This window comes from Sceloporus occidentalis, unplaced genomic scaffold (assembly GCF_023333645.1).
Source record: "Sceloporus occidentalis isolate IW3139 unplaced genomic scaffold, rSceOcc1.0.p SCAF_1, whole genome shotgun sequence".
Taxonomy (NCBI): Eukaryota; Metazoa; Chordata; class Lepidosauria; order Squamata; family Phrynosomatidae; genus Sceloporus; species Sceloporus occidentalis.
In genome coordinates this window covers 224,515,399-224,531,096 of record NW_028316981.1, presented here as the reverse complement: position 1 = coordinate 224,531,096, position 15,698 = coordinate 224,515,399, and the positions used below count along the sequence as shown (strand labels likewise).

General features: G+C 44.4%; 1 protein-coding gene across 5 annotated transcripts in view; it reads right to left on the bottom strand.

Annotated features, from left to right (window-relative positions):
- MAB21L3 (mab-21 like 3) overlaps positions 1-15,698 on the bottom strand; it is a 43,200-nt gene that overhangs the window by 26,455 nt on the left and 1,047 nt on the right. For 2 of the 5 annotated variants that reach the window (XM_089489222.1, XM_089489229.1), the window contains exons 1-2: positions 13,918-14,521; positions 3,041-3,181 (exon numbers count right to left, since the gene is read on the bottom strand). In XM_089489222.1, the coding sequence (XP_089345348.1) occupies positions 3,041-3,181; positions 13,918-14,115 (339 nt within the window). In that variant the 5' untranslated portion in view covers positions 14,116-14,521. Of the gene's footprint in view, positions 1-3,040; positions 3,182-7,836; positions 8,131-13,917; positions 14,522-15,698 lie in introns of those variants that run through there. The other 3 variants (XM_089489235.1, XM_089489243.1, XM_089489248.1) reach the window with 3 other exon arrangements.

Sequence of the window (15,698 nt, the reverse complement as noted above, 5' to 3'; positions counted from 1 at the left end):
ACTCTAGAGCTCCTACACAACCTAGGACTGGTCGTAAACCTCGAGAAGTCCCAACTACTGCCCACCAAGCGCATAAGGTTCATCGGCTCGACCCTCGACTCAAACACTTGTGTAGCATCCTTGCCCTCCGACCGCTTCCAAACTCTCGCCCGGGCTATAGGCAGGTGTGTCGGCCGAAGAAGGGTCGTCGCCAGGGACGTCCAGGTAGCCCTAGGACATATGGCATCGACAACCTTTGTCACGCCGTGGGCAAGACTTCGGTCCCGGCCCCTTCAGTCCTGGTTCCTGTCCGTCTTCGATCCGGAGACAGACCATCCATCTCGTCGCCTCACGATCCCGAGGCCGGTCGTCCGCTCCCTCCATTGGTGGCTCGACTCCCGGAACGTTTGCGCCGGCATGCCTTTTTTGCAACCCCAACCGGAGGTGGTGTTGACCACCGATGCTTCGGAAGACGGATGGGGAGCCCATACCTTGGACCTGTGGGCCAAGGGCCAGTGGTCCCGGGACGAGAAGATGCTTCACATCAATGCCCTAGAGCTAGTGGCAGTACAAAAGGCTCTCAGGGTGTTCGAGTCCTCCCTGTCCAACAAGGTTGTTCAGCTCAGGACAGACAACACCACCGTTATGTATTACCTGAACAAACAGGGAGGAACCAGATCGCGCACCCTCCTCGACATCACTCTCGAGGTTTGGGACTGGTGCATAGATCGGAACATTCTCCTCCAGGCAGTGCACCTGCCGGGCATCCAGAACGACCTGGCGGATCTTCTCAGCAGATCTCCGTCTCAATGCCACGAATGGAGACTGCATCCCGACACGGTGCTCGACCTCTTCAGTCGATGGGGAACTCCACAAATAGACTTGTTCGCGACTGTCCACAACACCCATTGTCCCCAGTTCTGCTCCCGGACGCCGAACGAACACTCCCTCGGGGACGCGTTCGGGTTCCAGTGGTCGGGGGTTATGATTTACGCCTTTCCCCCCTTCCCGCTGATCACCAGGACAGTCTCCAAGATGACATCGGATGGTACCAACGCCATCCTGATCACCCCATGGTGGCCGGGACAACCTTGGTTCCCTTGCCTCCTCCACCTCTCTCGGTCCAATTTTCTCCGGATCGAACACAGACCGGATCTTCTCACAGTTCAAGAGGGTCGGGTTCGGCACCCAGACATCGACACCCTTCCCCTGGTGGCATGGAGGATCCATCCCTAACTCAACTACCGGCTCCCATACGCAGAGTCATCCTAGCTGCTCACAAGCCAGCTACTCGGAAGTCCTATGCCCTAAAATGGAGCAAGTTCCTTCGGTTCCTGGCCGACAGACAACTGTCTCCAACCCAAGTCACGACACCGGTGGTCTTGGACTTTTTGATGTCTCTGATCGATTCAGGCCTCTGCCTCACCTCTGTCAAGTGCTACTTGTCGGCCATCTGTTCTTTTTTCCAATTCGATGGGAGGCCCTCCTTTTTCAAGGACCCCTTGGTAAAGAGTTTTCTTAAGGGATGCAACAACCTCCATCCGCAGGCTTCTCCACCACCCCCGGCCTGGAGCCTGGATGCGGTACTGGGAACTTTGCAATCTAGACCCTTTGAACCTTTAGCCACCACGGACATCAGACTTCTGACCTGGAAAACGGCTTTCCTGGTGGCCATCACCTCTGCCCGCCGTGCGGGCGAGCTTTGTGCCCTCCGACGAGACCAACCATACCTGAGGTTTCACCGGGACAAGGTAGTCCTCAGAACAGACATTACCTTCCTACCCAAGGTTGTTTCTATGTTCCACATGTGCCAGGACATTATTCTCCCGACCCTGGCCCCGAACCCGACTACCGATGCCGAACGGACCCTACACACCCTGGACGTTCGTAGAGCCCTGGCTTTTTACCTTGACAGGACTAGAGAGTCTAGCCGCTCCGAAAGACTGTTCCAGTGCTATTCGGGGTCCAAGAAGGGACTACCTGTGTCGGCTCAGAGACTCTCTAAGTGGGTGTCTAGCACCATTTGTTTATCCTATGAGCTTTTAGGTAAACCTTTACCAATTAGGGTTCGTTCTCACTCCACAAGGGCAGTTGCAGCATCCTCTGCCTTTCTGTCAGGTGTGTCCCTGGAGGACATCTGCAAGGCTGCAGTATGGTCTCAACCTCTTACCTTTATCAAGCACTACAGGTTGGATACCAGGGCCAGAAGGGATGCAGCCTTTGGGAGGGCTGTCTTATTGTCTGGCTTACACTGACTAGGGAATGGGGTGCATTATGTTCTATTTTATTGCATCACTTCATACCAAGTTAAGTTTTTCTCTAACTGCAAGGTGTCTGAGCCCTTGGACCTATTGGTTTGAGTTCATGGAGCTCTGGTTTGGTTCTTAACCTCTAATTATGGTCATAATAATAAGAACACCACTTGGACCACCGCCTTGTGTTGGTTTCTTTCTTTCACTTTATTGAGATGTAATAACAGTGTATGGAGCCGCAGGTGACATGACACTCCCTCCTCCACAAACCTTAGCTTGCTAGTCTCAACCCATTTGTATGATTCGCAGAGACCACGAAGAAGAAGGACAGGTTGCTCACCTGTAACGGTATTTCTTCGAGTGGTCATCTGCGAATACATACAAATCCCGCCCATCCTCCCCTCAGTGTCCTGCTCTATATTGGCTCACCCTTATCGCCTACTTGGCGGAAAATTGCGGAACTGGGGAAAGAGCGGGAAACCAGGGGCTTTATAAGGGATGGGCGGAGTTACCGCCAAAAAGTTTCTATATGTTGCAAAGAGTACTTTGCCTAGTGATTCCAGAAGTTTCCGAAGGCACTGCGCAGGCGCAGTACAACCCATTTGTATGTATTCGCAGATGACCACTCGAAGAAATACCGTTACAGGTGAGCAACCTGTCCATCACCTTGAGGCTTGGCTTTAGTGGAAAAACAGGATATAAAACAAAGTTGCTAATAATAATGATAACAAAAGTTATTATGATACTGTAAAATAGCTGACTCAGTCACGCACTGAACACATGCCATGGCAAAGAACCTATGCCCTTACCTTCATGTTCTCATTATGAATGCCGGAGTTGGAGATCCCCTGAAAACGGGAGTCCTTGTTGCTAATATCTGTGGTTAGCCGGTGTATAATTTTCTGCACTTCATCCACGGTTTTGGATACCACTCGGTGCCTGACATCCACCTGCAGACATAATCCAACAGTCCTATTACTCTCTTGCAACAGCTCCAGTCTTCATGCCATAGGTGAGAGACGTGCAGGTACTAAACCAGAGACCTCCTGGAATGTATGTGAATTGTGGCATGTGCATGCATGTGCCTACATGGCTAAAAATATCAATGGCAAGAAGAATTATCTGGCTAGCTGCCAAATATGCCCGCTGATGACAATATTAACTGATAATTAACGTAAAAAGCTGCACAAACAACAAAAAATAATATAGTGGAGCCTAGGAAAGGGACAGAAATTCCTGGTGGCAATGCTTAAACACATCACAAGCTTTCTGAGCATGAAGTCTCCATTAAAAGAATTGACTTACTATGTTCTCTGATAATCTGTGTAAAGTCTACATATGTCCTTTGAGTGGTGCCAGTAAACAATGCAGTTTACCAGTGAGCACAGTAAATTCCTCCCCTAGTCCCCAATGTTCACATTCAAATAGTTGCAGGATGTTACGATGCAATGCCAAGAAATTAAGATGTCTATATCTTTTGAAGGTTCTTTCTATTACTTTTGTTCGCTTAACCAAGGGGCATAAAAAGGATGAAGAAAGAGACAACTGCTATTCATTTGGCAAAATCTTAAACTTGTCAATTATCTCTAGAATCTGCCATGATTTTGATGGGGTACAACGTTGGAGAAATTTATCACTTAATGGGAAGGGGGAGCTATAGACATTTATCTTCCCCAATAAAAAATCTTTTACTTGCTTTCCCAAACATATGGAAATCAACAGTAAACTGTAAATTTTCAAGATCATATGCAGAATCTCCAAGAGGATTAAAAATAGGAGTAGGAAGGAGCAGACTACTCCCAAAATGCAAAATATCACATTTCTTGAAGAAAGAAAACAAGACATAATTACCCGTCCCTTTGTACACAAAACACTGATGGCTCAAGTTCAAAACTAGCATGCAAAATAATGTTTTCACAGGGCCCAAATGAATTTCACTGTGATTTGGTTATGAGAGAACTATGTAGTTTAGCAGTTACAAATTCTGTGACTAAAGCTGGATCCACACTAGCCAACCCACCTTGGTTCAAGTGCTGTTGGAACACATGACATACGACTGCTTTCAAAGTGAATCTGCATCTTGGTGTTGTTGTTGCTATTTTAAAAAGTCCTGTTTACTCCAGATTTTCTTGGAAAAAACAGGGTTTTTTGGACATGTACCCTCTGTTCCGAATAGGGATTGGGGAAGGATGGAGATGCAGTGGTTGGAGGGCAGAACAGGGCACGATGGTGGTGCAGTGGTTACATGCCAATACTACAGCCACAACATTGTGAGTTCGATCCCAAGGCTCCAAGATTGACTCAGCCTTCCATCCTTTCGTACGTCAGTAAAATGAGTACCCAGGTTGTTGGCGGCAATCGGCTTACAGGCTGTAAACCATAGTTTTTGTAGGGGGCTTGGGCTACGTGGGCATGTTCTGGAAGAGTTTATTCCTGATGTTTCGCCAGCATCTGTGGCTGGCATCTTCAGCGAATGCTGGCATGGGAATGAGTGGGATCAACTGTGTGACCCATGGTTGAGAGGAAATGATTTACATGTTAATCTCTGTGCTGATCTATTGTGAAGCCTTTGACCTGTAAATTGCTTAGAAAGTGCTGAGTTCACTGATAAGTGGAATAAAAATGTACATGCTATTTCTATGTTCATGGGAGGTTATCTGGCTAGGTGGTCCCTTGACCATTCCCACCACAGAAGGTTACCTCCTTTGCTTGCTTCCAGTCCTGCAAGCATGGGAGAGGAGGGTTGAGGTGGAAGTCTCTATCGAAAATGGGTGTCTCAAGGTGTTAAAATCCAGACTGCCCATAAAAAGCAACAGTAGATAGTTTTCTTTTTAAAAATACTGTTAGTCTTAAGGAAAGATTATATGGGGAACTTTAAATGTCATGGCACAAACTGAATGGAATGGCATTTAATTTTTCTGGGTAAGGAAACCATCTAATGCAGGGGTCGGCAACCTACGGCCCACAGGCGAGATCCGGCCCGGCGAGGTCTTGGGACCGGCCCCAGCCCGGGCCTGCTGCCGATTGCCACCCCTGCCGCAGCTTCCGCGCCGCTCCGGGCGCCATTTTGAGTTCGGCCCCCCAGTTGTCTGAGGGACAGCAACCCGGCCCCCAGCTCAAAAAGGTTGCCTACCCCTGATCTAATGAAAGTGCAGATTTGGGCCACGTGATCAGAGTGCAGGTGGGCAATGACATGAAAACAAGAAAGGCTTTTGGTTTATAATGGAGATGCATGCCAGGATGTGAACCCAAAATAATCCGATTCAGTGAATGATAGGAATGCCTTTGTACTGATATGAATTCAGGAAGGGAAAATGTATGGCTATCAATGTAAGTGGAGCCCAGATTATTATGAATCAGTGCAGCATCAATGGGGTGAAATCTCGGCAAAATACAGTGGGCCCTCAACATTTGCTTGGGGACACCAGCAAAAAAGAAAGGAGCATACCAGGATCCTACCATCAATATCACATAATAATGCGATTATTATCACAAGATGTCACATGACATTGTGATTATCCCACCATTATCCCATGAATAAAGAGGAATTCTAGTGCTGCTTTTCAGTCACGGGAAAATCCATAGGCATAGGACCCCTGTGAAATTGGAAAACCGACAAATAAAATAAAATACTGTTTTTTAACCTCAGAGAACACCTCTCTAGTAATCTCTAGGTCCTTCAGCGCAACTCTATGGTCAACTTTAGTCTATGGTCTATGGAAATTGACCATACAACCGCACTGGAGGAAATAAAAATGCCTAGGAAAATGTTCTTACTAAGAACCTCTAGGTCCTCCAGTGTGACTCTACTGTCAACTTCTAAAAGACGTTAACAACAGAATTGCACTGGAGGACCTAGAGATTCCTAGAGATAATGTATTCATTAAATCTGTGAATAATCAATTCAGCAAAAGTCAAAGCTGCAAATGTGGAGGGCTAACTGTACTCTAATGCCAACTAGAGATAAAATATTTTGCTGGTGTGGATCCAGCCCAGTTCTACTCAGGGCATACCTTCTCAGTTTCTGTGCAACAAGCCTTTATCTCTTGACTTCATCTTAATCTCCTACCAAAAGACTAAGTGCTGTTGTAAATCCAGTTAGAATATAAACACTTTAAATGTGACATAGCGCCTTATCACACGGAGGTTTTTGCAGCTTTTTGCAGCTCAGATCCGACGTGACTGCGGGTCCAACGATGCGAATTCATGTTATAATGTGAATGTTTTATCAGCCGTGATTCCTTTCTATGGGAGCTCCTTCCGTGGGGCTTCCGCAGTGAATCCAAAGTGACTCCTCATTTTGATGAATTCGGAAAAAAGTGAATTCACAGAATTTGCTTTCAAGCTCACTTCGATTTCACTCCGAATTGGTCTGGTGTGGAATGCAACTTTGCTTCTGCTCTGGTACACCATCGCAAACCCCCTAGGTTGCAAATTTCCCATGATGCGTCGCTGCAACTTCCCCCCATTTCCTTTCAGTGGTCCTTTCACTTTCAGAACAACTTTCAAGGCAATTCATTTTTTGGGAATGTATATATGTGTGTATGTGCATGAATGTGAATATATAGTTATGTCTGTCTGACTGTTTGTCTGCTATCTATCTATCTATCTATCTATCTATCTATCTATCTATCTGTGTGTGTTGAAATTGCTGAAATGGAAGGGAAAATAAACAAGGGGAATGAAGAAGACACAGAAATATTCACAAGGCAAATATTCACGCAATCACGCAATTATGCAATACAGGGAACAAGAACTTGCGCCCCTTTTCACCCCGGAAACATACGAGGTCACGATGCGTTCAGACCCCCAGTAAGCTTGCACAAGGGTGTCGATTCAAATCATTGAATCCCACCGGTGCGGTAATACAATTTGCACTCATTCCGCTTTGCTTGAATCCGCATCACGTGACTTGCCTTGGATTCGATTCCCCCTCAATTCAGAAGGGCAACAGAAGGGCAACCAGGTGTGATAAAACATTCACATTATAATGTGAATTCACATAGCTGAACCAGGAGTCACCCTGGATCTGAGCTGCAAAAACCTCAGTGTCATAAACACCATATTTCTGAACTGAAACTCACAGATGTACTACTGTGCTACTTGATTTAAGGCTGGGAAGAAAAGAGCGATTCAAAGATGATCTTGAAAGGCAGCCAAGAAATGAATGAAATATAATAAACAAATAGAATAAATTAAAAAGGTGAAATTAATCCAATAGTGGTTTGGGCAAAATGGCCTATTTGCAGCTTCTAGTTGTTTTTTAAATTTAATTTTTTCACTGAATCATTTTGATGATCCCTCAGCATGTTTACTAAGAAATAAATCCAAATGAAATGAATGGGTTTATGTCTGGTTAGATATTAACAGATGCTAATACAACTGTATTGTTAATCTATTATATCAGCTCACAAACATGACCAGCATGAGATGTGCTTTCAAATGTTAGATCTGCTTTTGGAGAAAGTATATATCTGTTGGTTTTTAAATTTAATTTTTTAAAAAAGAAATCCAAATATACCTCTCCACACACACTTTCCCTCTTAGCTCAGCTTCAAAAGTAGTTTTCTATGGACACTGTGGCAATCCCCCTTTCATCACATACCTTTTCTAGAGGTCATACTGCACAATTTAAATTAATTTAAATTCAGTGGAACAGTGTGTCCACTCTGGCGGTATATATGTTTTCCTGTACAGGCTGAATACTCCTTGTCTGAAATTCCCAAATCTGGAATATTCCAAAATCCAAAATTGTCCACATAGGTGGCTGAGTTAGTGGCACCTCTTCTTTCTGATGGTTCAGTGCAGGGGTTGGCAACCTCCGGCCTCTGGGCCGGATGCGGCCCGCGGGCGCCTTTCCGCCGGCCCCCAGTCCCTCCTGCCGCCGAAATCGGCGCCGATTTTGGCTGCTCCGGCTGCCATTTTGCCCTTCAAAATGGCAGCGAAGTCTCGCGCGACCATAAAGGTCGCGTGAGACTTCGCCGCCATTTTGAAGGGCAAAATGGCGGAGCACATTAGGAGGCCCGATGTGGCCTCCGGAGCCCTAAAACAGGGCTCCAGGAGCCGCACCGGGCCTCTGGGAGGCCCAATGCGGCCTCTGGAGCCCTGAATCGGGGCTCCAGCAGCCGCACCGGGCCTTCCAATGGACGCCGCCCACCTCCCTCCTGGTGCTGCCCACCTCCTTCCTGGCTCCGCCCTCCCTCCTCCCTCCTATAAATGGAGGGGCGGGGGGGAAGGAGGAGGAGGGAGGGAGGGAGGGAGGGGAGGAGGAGAGAGAGAGAGGGTGGGAGGGAGAGAAGAGAGAGGGAGGGAGGGAAGGAGGGAGAGAGAGAGAGAGAGAGAGAAAGGGTGGGAGAGTGGGAGGGAGGGAGGGAGGGAGGGAGGGAGGGAGGGAGGGAGGGAGGGAAGGAGAGAGAGAAAGGGTGGGAGAGGAGGAGAGAGAGAGAGAGAAAGGGTGGGAGGGAGAGGAGAGAGAGGGAGGGAGGGGAGAAGAGAGAGAGAGAGAGGGAGGGTGGGAGTGAGAGGGAGGGAGGAAGGGAGAGAAAGAAAGTGGTTTGAGACAGTGGCATGCATTTTTTGCTGTTTTGTGGCCTTGCCTAGTCGCTTCCATGTTGCAAATATTGCTATTATTGTTGTTGTTGTTATCCTTTGGTATTCTCTTTGCAAAATCCCCCCACATGGACTTGCTTGCTCTTTTGTGGGTTGAGCCAGTGGCATGCATTTTTTGCTGTTTTGTGGCCTTGCCTAGTCGCTTCCATTCTTGCAGATATTGCTATTATTATTGTTGTTGTTATCCTTTGGTATTCTCTTTGCAAAATCCCCCCACATGGACTTGCTTGCTCTTTTCTGGGTTGAGACAGTGTGCATGCATTTTTCCTGTGTTATGGCATTGCCTAGTAGCTTCTTGCAAATATTATTATTATTATTATGCGGCTCCGCCCCCGGAGGGTGGAAACTCCGCCCCTGACATGTGGCTCCACCCCTGGATAGTGGAAGCTCCGCCCTGGCATGCAGCTCTGCCCCAGAGGGTGGAGGCTCCACCCCCGGAGGGTGGAAGCTTCACCCCCCGGCTTCGGCCCCCCAGTTGTCTGAGGGACAGCAACCCGGCCCCTGGCTCAAAAAGGTTGCCTACCCCTGGTTCAGTGTATCCAAACTTTGTTTCATGCACAAAATTATTTAAAATATTATGTATAAAATTACATCCTGGCTAAGTGTATAAGGTGTATACAAAAATAAATGAATTTCACGTTTAGATTTGGGTCCCATCTCCAAGGTATCTCATTATATATAAGCAAATATTTTAAAAAATAAAATAAAAATCCAAAATTCAATACACTACTGAATTCCAAGCATTTTGGATAAAGAAGATTCAATTTGTAAACCAGTGATTTCCAAACTTTAGTCTTCTAGGTGTTTTGGGATCCAACTTCCGAAAGCCCCGGCCTACTTGGCCAAAAATCAGGGATTCTGGAAGCTGAAGTCCAAATTATCTGGAAGACAGACTAAAGTTTGGGAATCATTGCTGTAGATATTCATTTGCTGCCCAGTGTCCCAGCAGCCTCAACTGAGATGCCAAAGAAGCAGGCATATTTAAAAGTGGTGGCAGACATTTTGAATTTTCCCCTATTCAAGCATTCAGAATAGGTCTTCTTGGAAAAATCAAAGTGCCAACTGTTGCCAAACTTTTGCCTTCAAAATAATTTTGTCTCATGTCCAAAAACCAAGTCAAGGGAGAGAGAGTTGTCAAACCAAAAAGTAAACAAAATGGTCCTTGTCAATGCAGTTAGAGCCCTAGTTTCCTCAACATATAATAGAGAAGCATGCTGGATAAAATAATTGTCGCTTTTAGCGGTTATTTACATTGTGATTTCATTGCTGAACGTTTCATGCCTGTTCATTACAAGAGGATGCAAGCTAGAAGTAGGCCACACTCATATTGATCTTGCCATCATTGACTGGATTTTGTTTTCATTTATCTTCTGCTTCATATCGGGACAGGCTTATGGCTTTCTTGCAATGTTTGAACATTTGTGAAAACCAATAACTAAATCGTCTGCTTCTGCATCTGTTTTTCTCTACCTTTCAGGTTATGTACCTTACCCTCTCAAACTACTCTGGTCTGTAGTTCTCAAAAGCTACTACTACATTAAAACCTTTGGTTATTCAGCTTATCAGAACTATTTCTTCTTGCTTCTGTTAACTAAATGATAATCTCTATTATTTTAGCCTGTGTTCAGTTTACTCTAGTTAGATCATTTAAGGCTGCATTTGCACAGCAGAAATAACAGTTTGATACCACTCAATGCTGTAGAATTCTGGGAATTTCAATTTGCAGAATTCCATAGCATCGAACCATGTCAGTTAAAGTGGTGTCAAACTTGATTACTTCTGCAGTGTGGATGTAGGTTACCTGAAAGATATACTGTCCTTTACTGGTATTTCCACGAACACAATGAATCAAGCTTGCATGCTACAAGATACAGCAGACTCTCTACAATATACTCAAAATACAAACCAACATGGAAAGATTTTCCTAATGACAATACCATAAAAGCATCTACATTGAAATTTGGTTAAAGGAAGCCCAAAGTCACCATTCCTTGCATTTGTTCCTTATAGTTTTGGTAGAGATCTAACTTAAGAGCGAGACTTCTGCAGCTCATGAATTAGATTTTACTGACCTTTCCAAAAACTTAAGCCATTCAATATGTGACCTAGCGTGTGAAACTTTTTACAACTGGGCCCAGTATAGAAAACCTTAGGAAGCTCTAAATGTTATTCTGTAATGAATGCCAGTGTGGTGTAATGGTTTGAGCACTGGACTAGGACTCTGGAGACTTGATTTTGAATTGCGGCTCAGCCATGAAACCCACTGGGTGACCTTGGTCAAGTCACATTCTCTCAGCCTCAGAGAGCAAAGGCAAACCCCCTCTGAAGAAACATGCCAAGAAAACCCCATGACAGGTTCGCCTTAGGGTTGTCATAAGTCAGAAATGACTTGAAGGCATGTAACACCACCAAAACCAACTCCAACAATGAAATCTGATATCTGGAATGGCAATATTCCAAAAGTCCAAGAGGGACAATATTGACTTAAAGGTGTTCTTCCTTGAACAAAACAGATTAAAAAAGAAAGGATCCAAAGGAAAACACTGAGCAAGAATATGACACATGCTTAGGATATAGTCCCTACTTGTACCTGTTGCATTTCTTTTTAATCGTTTTTAATGTTGCTCCTCATATACTTTATTAGTGCATGGAATTTTCTTCATCATATGTGTGTTAAATCTGTTTATCTGTGCTTGAATGCACTGGTCACCTACTAATGATTATTAGATGACTGTAAACAACTATTAAGATCATCACCATGCAATATGTCTTGAGTTTCTATTACATTTCACATTCTTGTGTATACAACGCACACAGACTCCGTCTGAGGAATCATGCTACAAATCCCAAAAGCACAGACCAAAGAAAATGGATCAGGCTGCATCCACACTGCAGAAATAATCCAGTTTCACATCACCAGGGCTCCATGCAACGAAATACTGGAGATTATAGTTTTGTGAGATATTTAGCCTTCTCTGTCAGAGCTCTGGTCCCCCAAAAAACTACAAATCCTAGGATTCCATAGCATTGAGCCATGGCAGTAAAAGCAGTGTCAAACTGGATTATTTCTGCAGTGTGGATGCAGCCTATGTCAGAGCGCTCTGGTACCATAATTCCACAGTTCCCATAATTAAATAGCACTGCGACATGACAGTTAAAATGGTGTCAAACTGGATTATCCCTGCAGTATGGATGCAGCCGTTGTCTCTAAGATGACACAAGACTCTTTATTGTATGTAAAAGGTCTCCATATAGTGGGGTGGGCAATTTCACAAGGTCCCGGGGCCAGTTTTCTGGTTTGGCACTCTCCAGGTGCACATGGACAACCAACCCTCACGACATAAGCAATGAAATGGCCAAAGGTCCCCTTCTGTTTTTGAGGAATAGGAATTATCCCCCCCGCCACCTTGAACAGAGCAAGGACTTCCTCTAGCCCAATGTTTCTCAGACTGTGAGGTGGGACCCTTGGGGTGTATGCACAAGAATTGTTGAGGGAGGGCATGAGAATCAGAGGCCCTGGTCCCTCCTCCCCCCCATTCACAAACTTTTTATATGTAAAATTGACACATGCAAGGAGTTAAATATTGAATTAACTTAAATCTGATTTGAACATTATTGTTTCCTTATGTTAAAATGGATTTGAAATCTGTGCCCCTCGCGTATCTGCAGGGGGCAAACGGAGGGGGACTAAATGAGGTGTGTGCTTGCTGTGTGCTTGCGGTGCGGACCCACAATGGCACTTGAATATCGTCGAGTTTCCGTTTTTTGGGGGGGCGGGGGCTGACTGTACATGAATGTGCAAAATACTTACACTAAATGAACAAAATATTTTTGTTCATATTTAGTTGGGACCTCCTTATCCACAGATTCTTCCATCCACAGCTTGCAAATATTTTAAAAAATATATAAATTCCATAAAGCAAACCTTGATTTTGCTGTTTTATATAAAGGGACACAGTTTTACCTCAATTTTATCAAATGGGGCTTGAGCATCCACAGATTCTGGTACCCACAGGGGACCTGGAACCAAACCCCAACAGATACCATGCGCCAACATTACTACATGGAGTAGAGGGTGTGATGTCCACATGCAGATGCAAAGGGGGTCGCAAGGGCAAAAAGTATGAGTACCATTGCTCTACCCTGTTTAAACATAGGTTGCTGCTTCTGAAGTCTTTTTAGGAGAGAGAACTGACTTTTTTTGGGTCCCAGAAAATTAGCAGGTTTGGGTGCTTGGAGAAGTCAAGGGTGGGCTGACCACCATATTTCCTTGAGACAAAAACAGGACACTGGGATGGCAAAAACGGAAAGGGGTTATGAAAAGTTTGGTATTCATTAAAAAGTAAGACGAAAACAAAAGTTTAATTACATGAACATACTGAGCTAACCATTATTCTTCAGTAACAAAACTCACACAAAAATTTAGGTAGACCTTGAGGGGGGCTATATTTCACTACGATCATCCCATGAATAATACTGTAAAAATTTAATTCTACTTTAAAGTACCAATTTTCTATGCTTTAAACTATATTTTTTTAATATTGTCAACTGCTCTAGGTCCCAGTTCTGGGAAAAGAACTGGATACAAATAAATATAATGATAATAACAGCAACAACAACTTCTCCGATGAAGTCGTTTCATGCCGCAAATGTTGGTCTTTCAACATGTTATCATAAAAATGACTCACACTCCTTGATATAATTTTGTGGGATTTTTGTTAGTTTGGTGTTTTGACAATCACAGTTTCAAACAGGGGCCTTCCAACCTTTTTTGAAACATAACAGGGCATTTTTCTTGAAAAATGGGACAAAATGGACATTTATATTAAAACAACAAGATGGTCTGGAAATATGGGGGGGGAAAACCCCAGTACTGTCCCGTTTAAAATGGTACGTATGGTCAGCCTAGTCAAGAGCCACAAAAATGCCTTGAGGACACTTGTGGCTCCAAGGCTTCACTTTGCCCATCCCTAGAACAAGTGAGGCAATAATCTGAAGATTCCCATCTTGAAAGTTTGAAAACAAAATCCAGTTCCAGATTCTGGATTTACATACAACAGTAAAGCGATGTCCTTACCTTATTGTGGATGTACTGCTCTATAGCTTCTTCTGTGAGTTGCTTCATAGTAGGAACTGTCTTCTGCACTTCTCCAAGGAAAGCCTCCTGATGTTGCTGCAGGGACAACAATCCCAGTATTTTCACCTCTCCCTCAAAAATAGTTGCTTTCCCTGCAAAAGGAGAAGAATGAATGGAATTCTTCCTTTGGTCCTGCATTTTAACTTTTGACCCCACTTATCTAAATCCATTCCCAATTTCCTTCCCACATTTTCTTGGACGGGTTGTATTTCTCTACTGCTTCCTAAATTTGAACCCTAACGTAAATTAATAGAGACATTTAGAAAGCTATAATCTTTGTTTTAAATCAGAGCATTTCCCCAGCTGTATTTAAAGGTTCAGAATTCCCCGACTGCCATAAATATTGTTTGTTCAGCCCAGATAGTTAGCAAAGTATTCCACTTCCTCCCAGTCCTCCTCTCTGCAAGTGTGCGGCTATTTTTACACGTTTTTGGGGTTGCAGTCCACGATCTCTGCTCCTTATCTCTCCTTTCTGTCTCCTACTATGTTGACAGTAAATGCCACACCACTTGGGCTTTGCTTGCCGTTTGCTAGGCTTTCTTGACTGTAAACACACACTAAGCTGCCTCTTGTTAGCTACCAGCTGGCCAAATAAGCACACATACACAACACAAATTATCCTGAAAGTGGAAAGAATTGATCGGGCCCTTTATCAATCGAACAAGAGCGGGTGGCTCTTTGCGAAAGGTTGCATCACAATGACAGGGGCATAGACAGTATATTCCAAGCTACACAAGGCCACTTCAAAACAAACAAGCAAACAGCTGGGCTCGGCTTTGCAGCGTGTTCCATATTGGCCGTATTTTCTCTACTCGCTGTTGCGATGTCACAAGAGACTGGCAGCATTCTCTGAAGATGCCAGCCACAGATGCAGGCGAAACGTCAGGAATAAACTCTTCTAGAACATGGGCACACAGCCTGAAAAACCCACAAAAAACACTGGCAGCAGGGCTTGCTGTTCTGCCGAAAAGTGTGTAGCTAAAGGCAATTGGTCTTGGGCATGCTGGTTTCATTGCTTCTATCCCCCAATCTGGGCAGGAGTGAGTCATCCCAAAAATGTTCACTGTTCAAAAGCAGTGTTTTGTGCCTTGCAAGGTGCATATTTTGGGCCCTAGTATCTTTGAGGCTTTGCTTTAGGGCTAAAGATTAGCCAGTTGTTTCCTCCTTCCTTGCAGGCTATAACAAGAATCCCTGCTTGTGCTGTTTCTGATCTCTCAGTGGTCTCTTTTAGATGGCTGCCCATCTAAATCTGTCCATATTTTACTTGTCCAGAAAATGATCACTTCAAATATCACTTCAGATTTTAACAGATGCTCATGATATTGCCGAAATAATGACCACTTATGACCTACATACTTTCTACCTAGACAACAAGGAAATTGAAATAGTAAAAGAGTTTCTGTAATTTGGATCAAACACTTATCAGAATGGAGACTGAGTCAAGAAATCAAAAGAAGACTAAAACTAGGAAGGGCAACTATGAAAGAACTAGAAAAGATCCTTAAAAAGTAAAGATATACAAATGAGCACTAAAGTTAGAATCATCCAAATCATAGTACAATGGGACCTCAGCATTCACGAACTTGCAGCCCACAGATTTAAGTATCTGTGGATGGAAAGCCCGTGTTGTCCCCAATTTATGAGATGTGGCATGAGATACCATAGATGGCCAAGAAGACAAACAAATGGGTCCTAGAACAGATCAAGCCTGATCTCTCCCT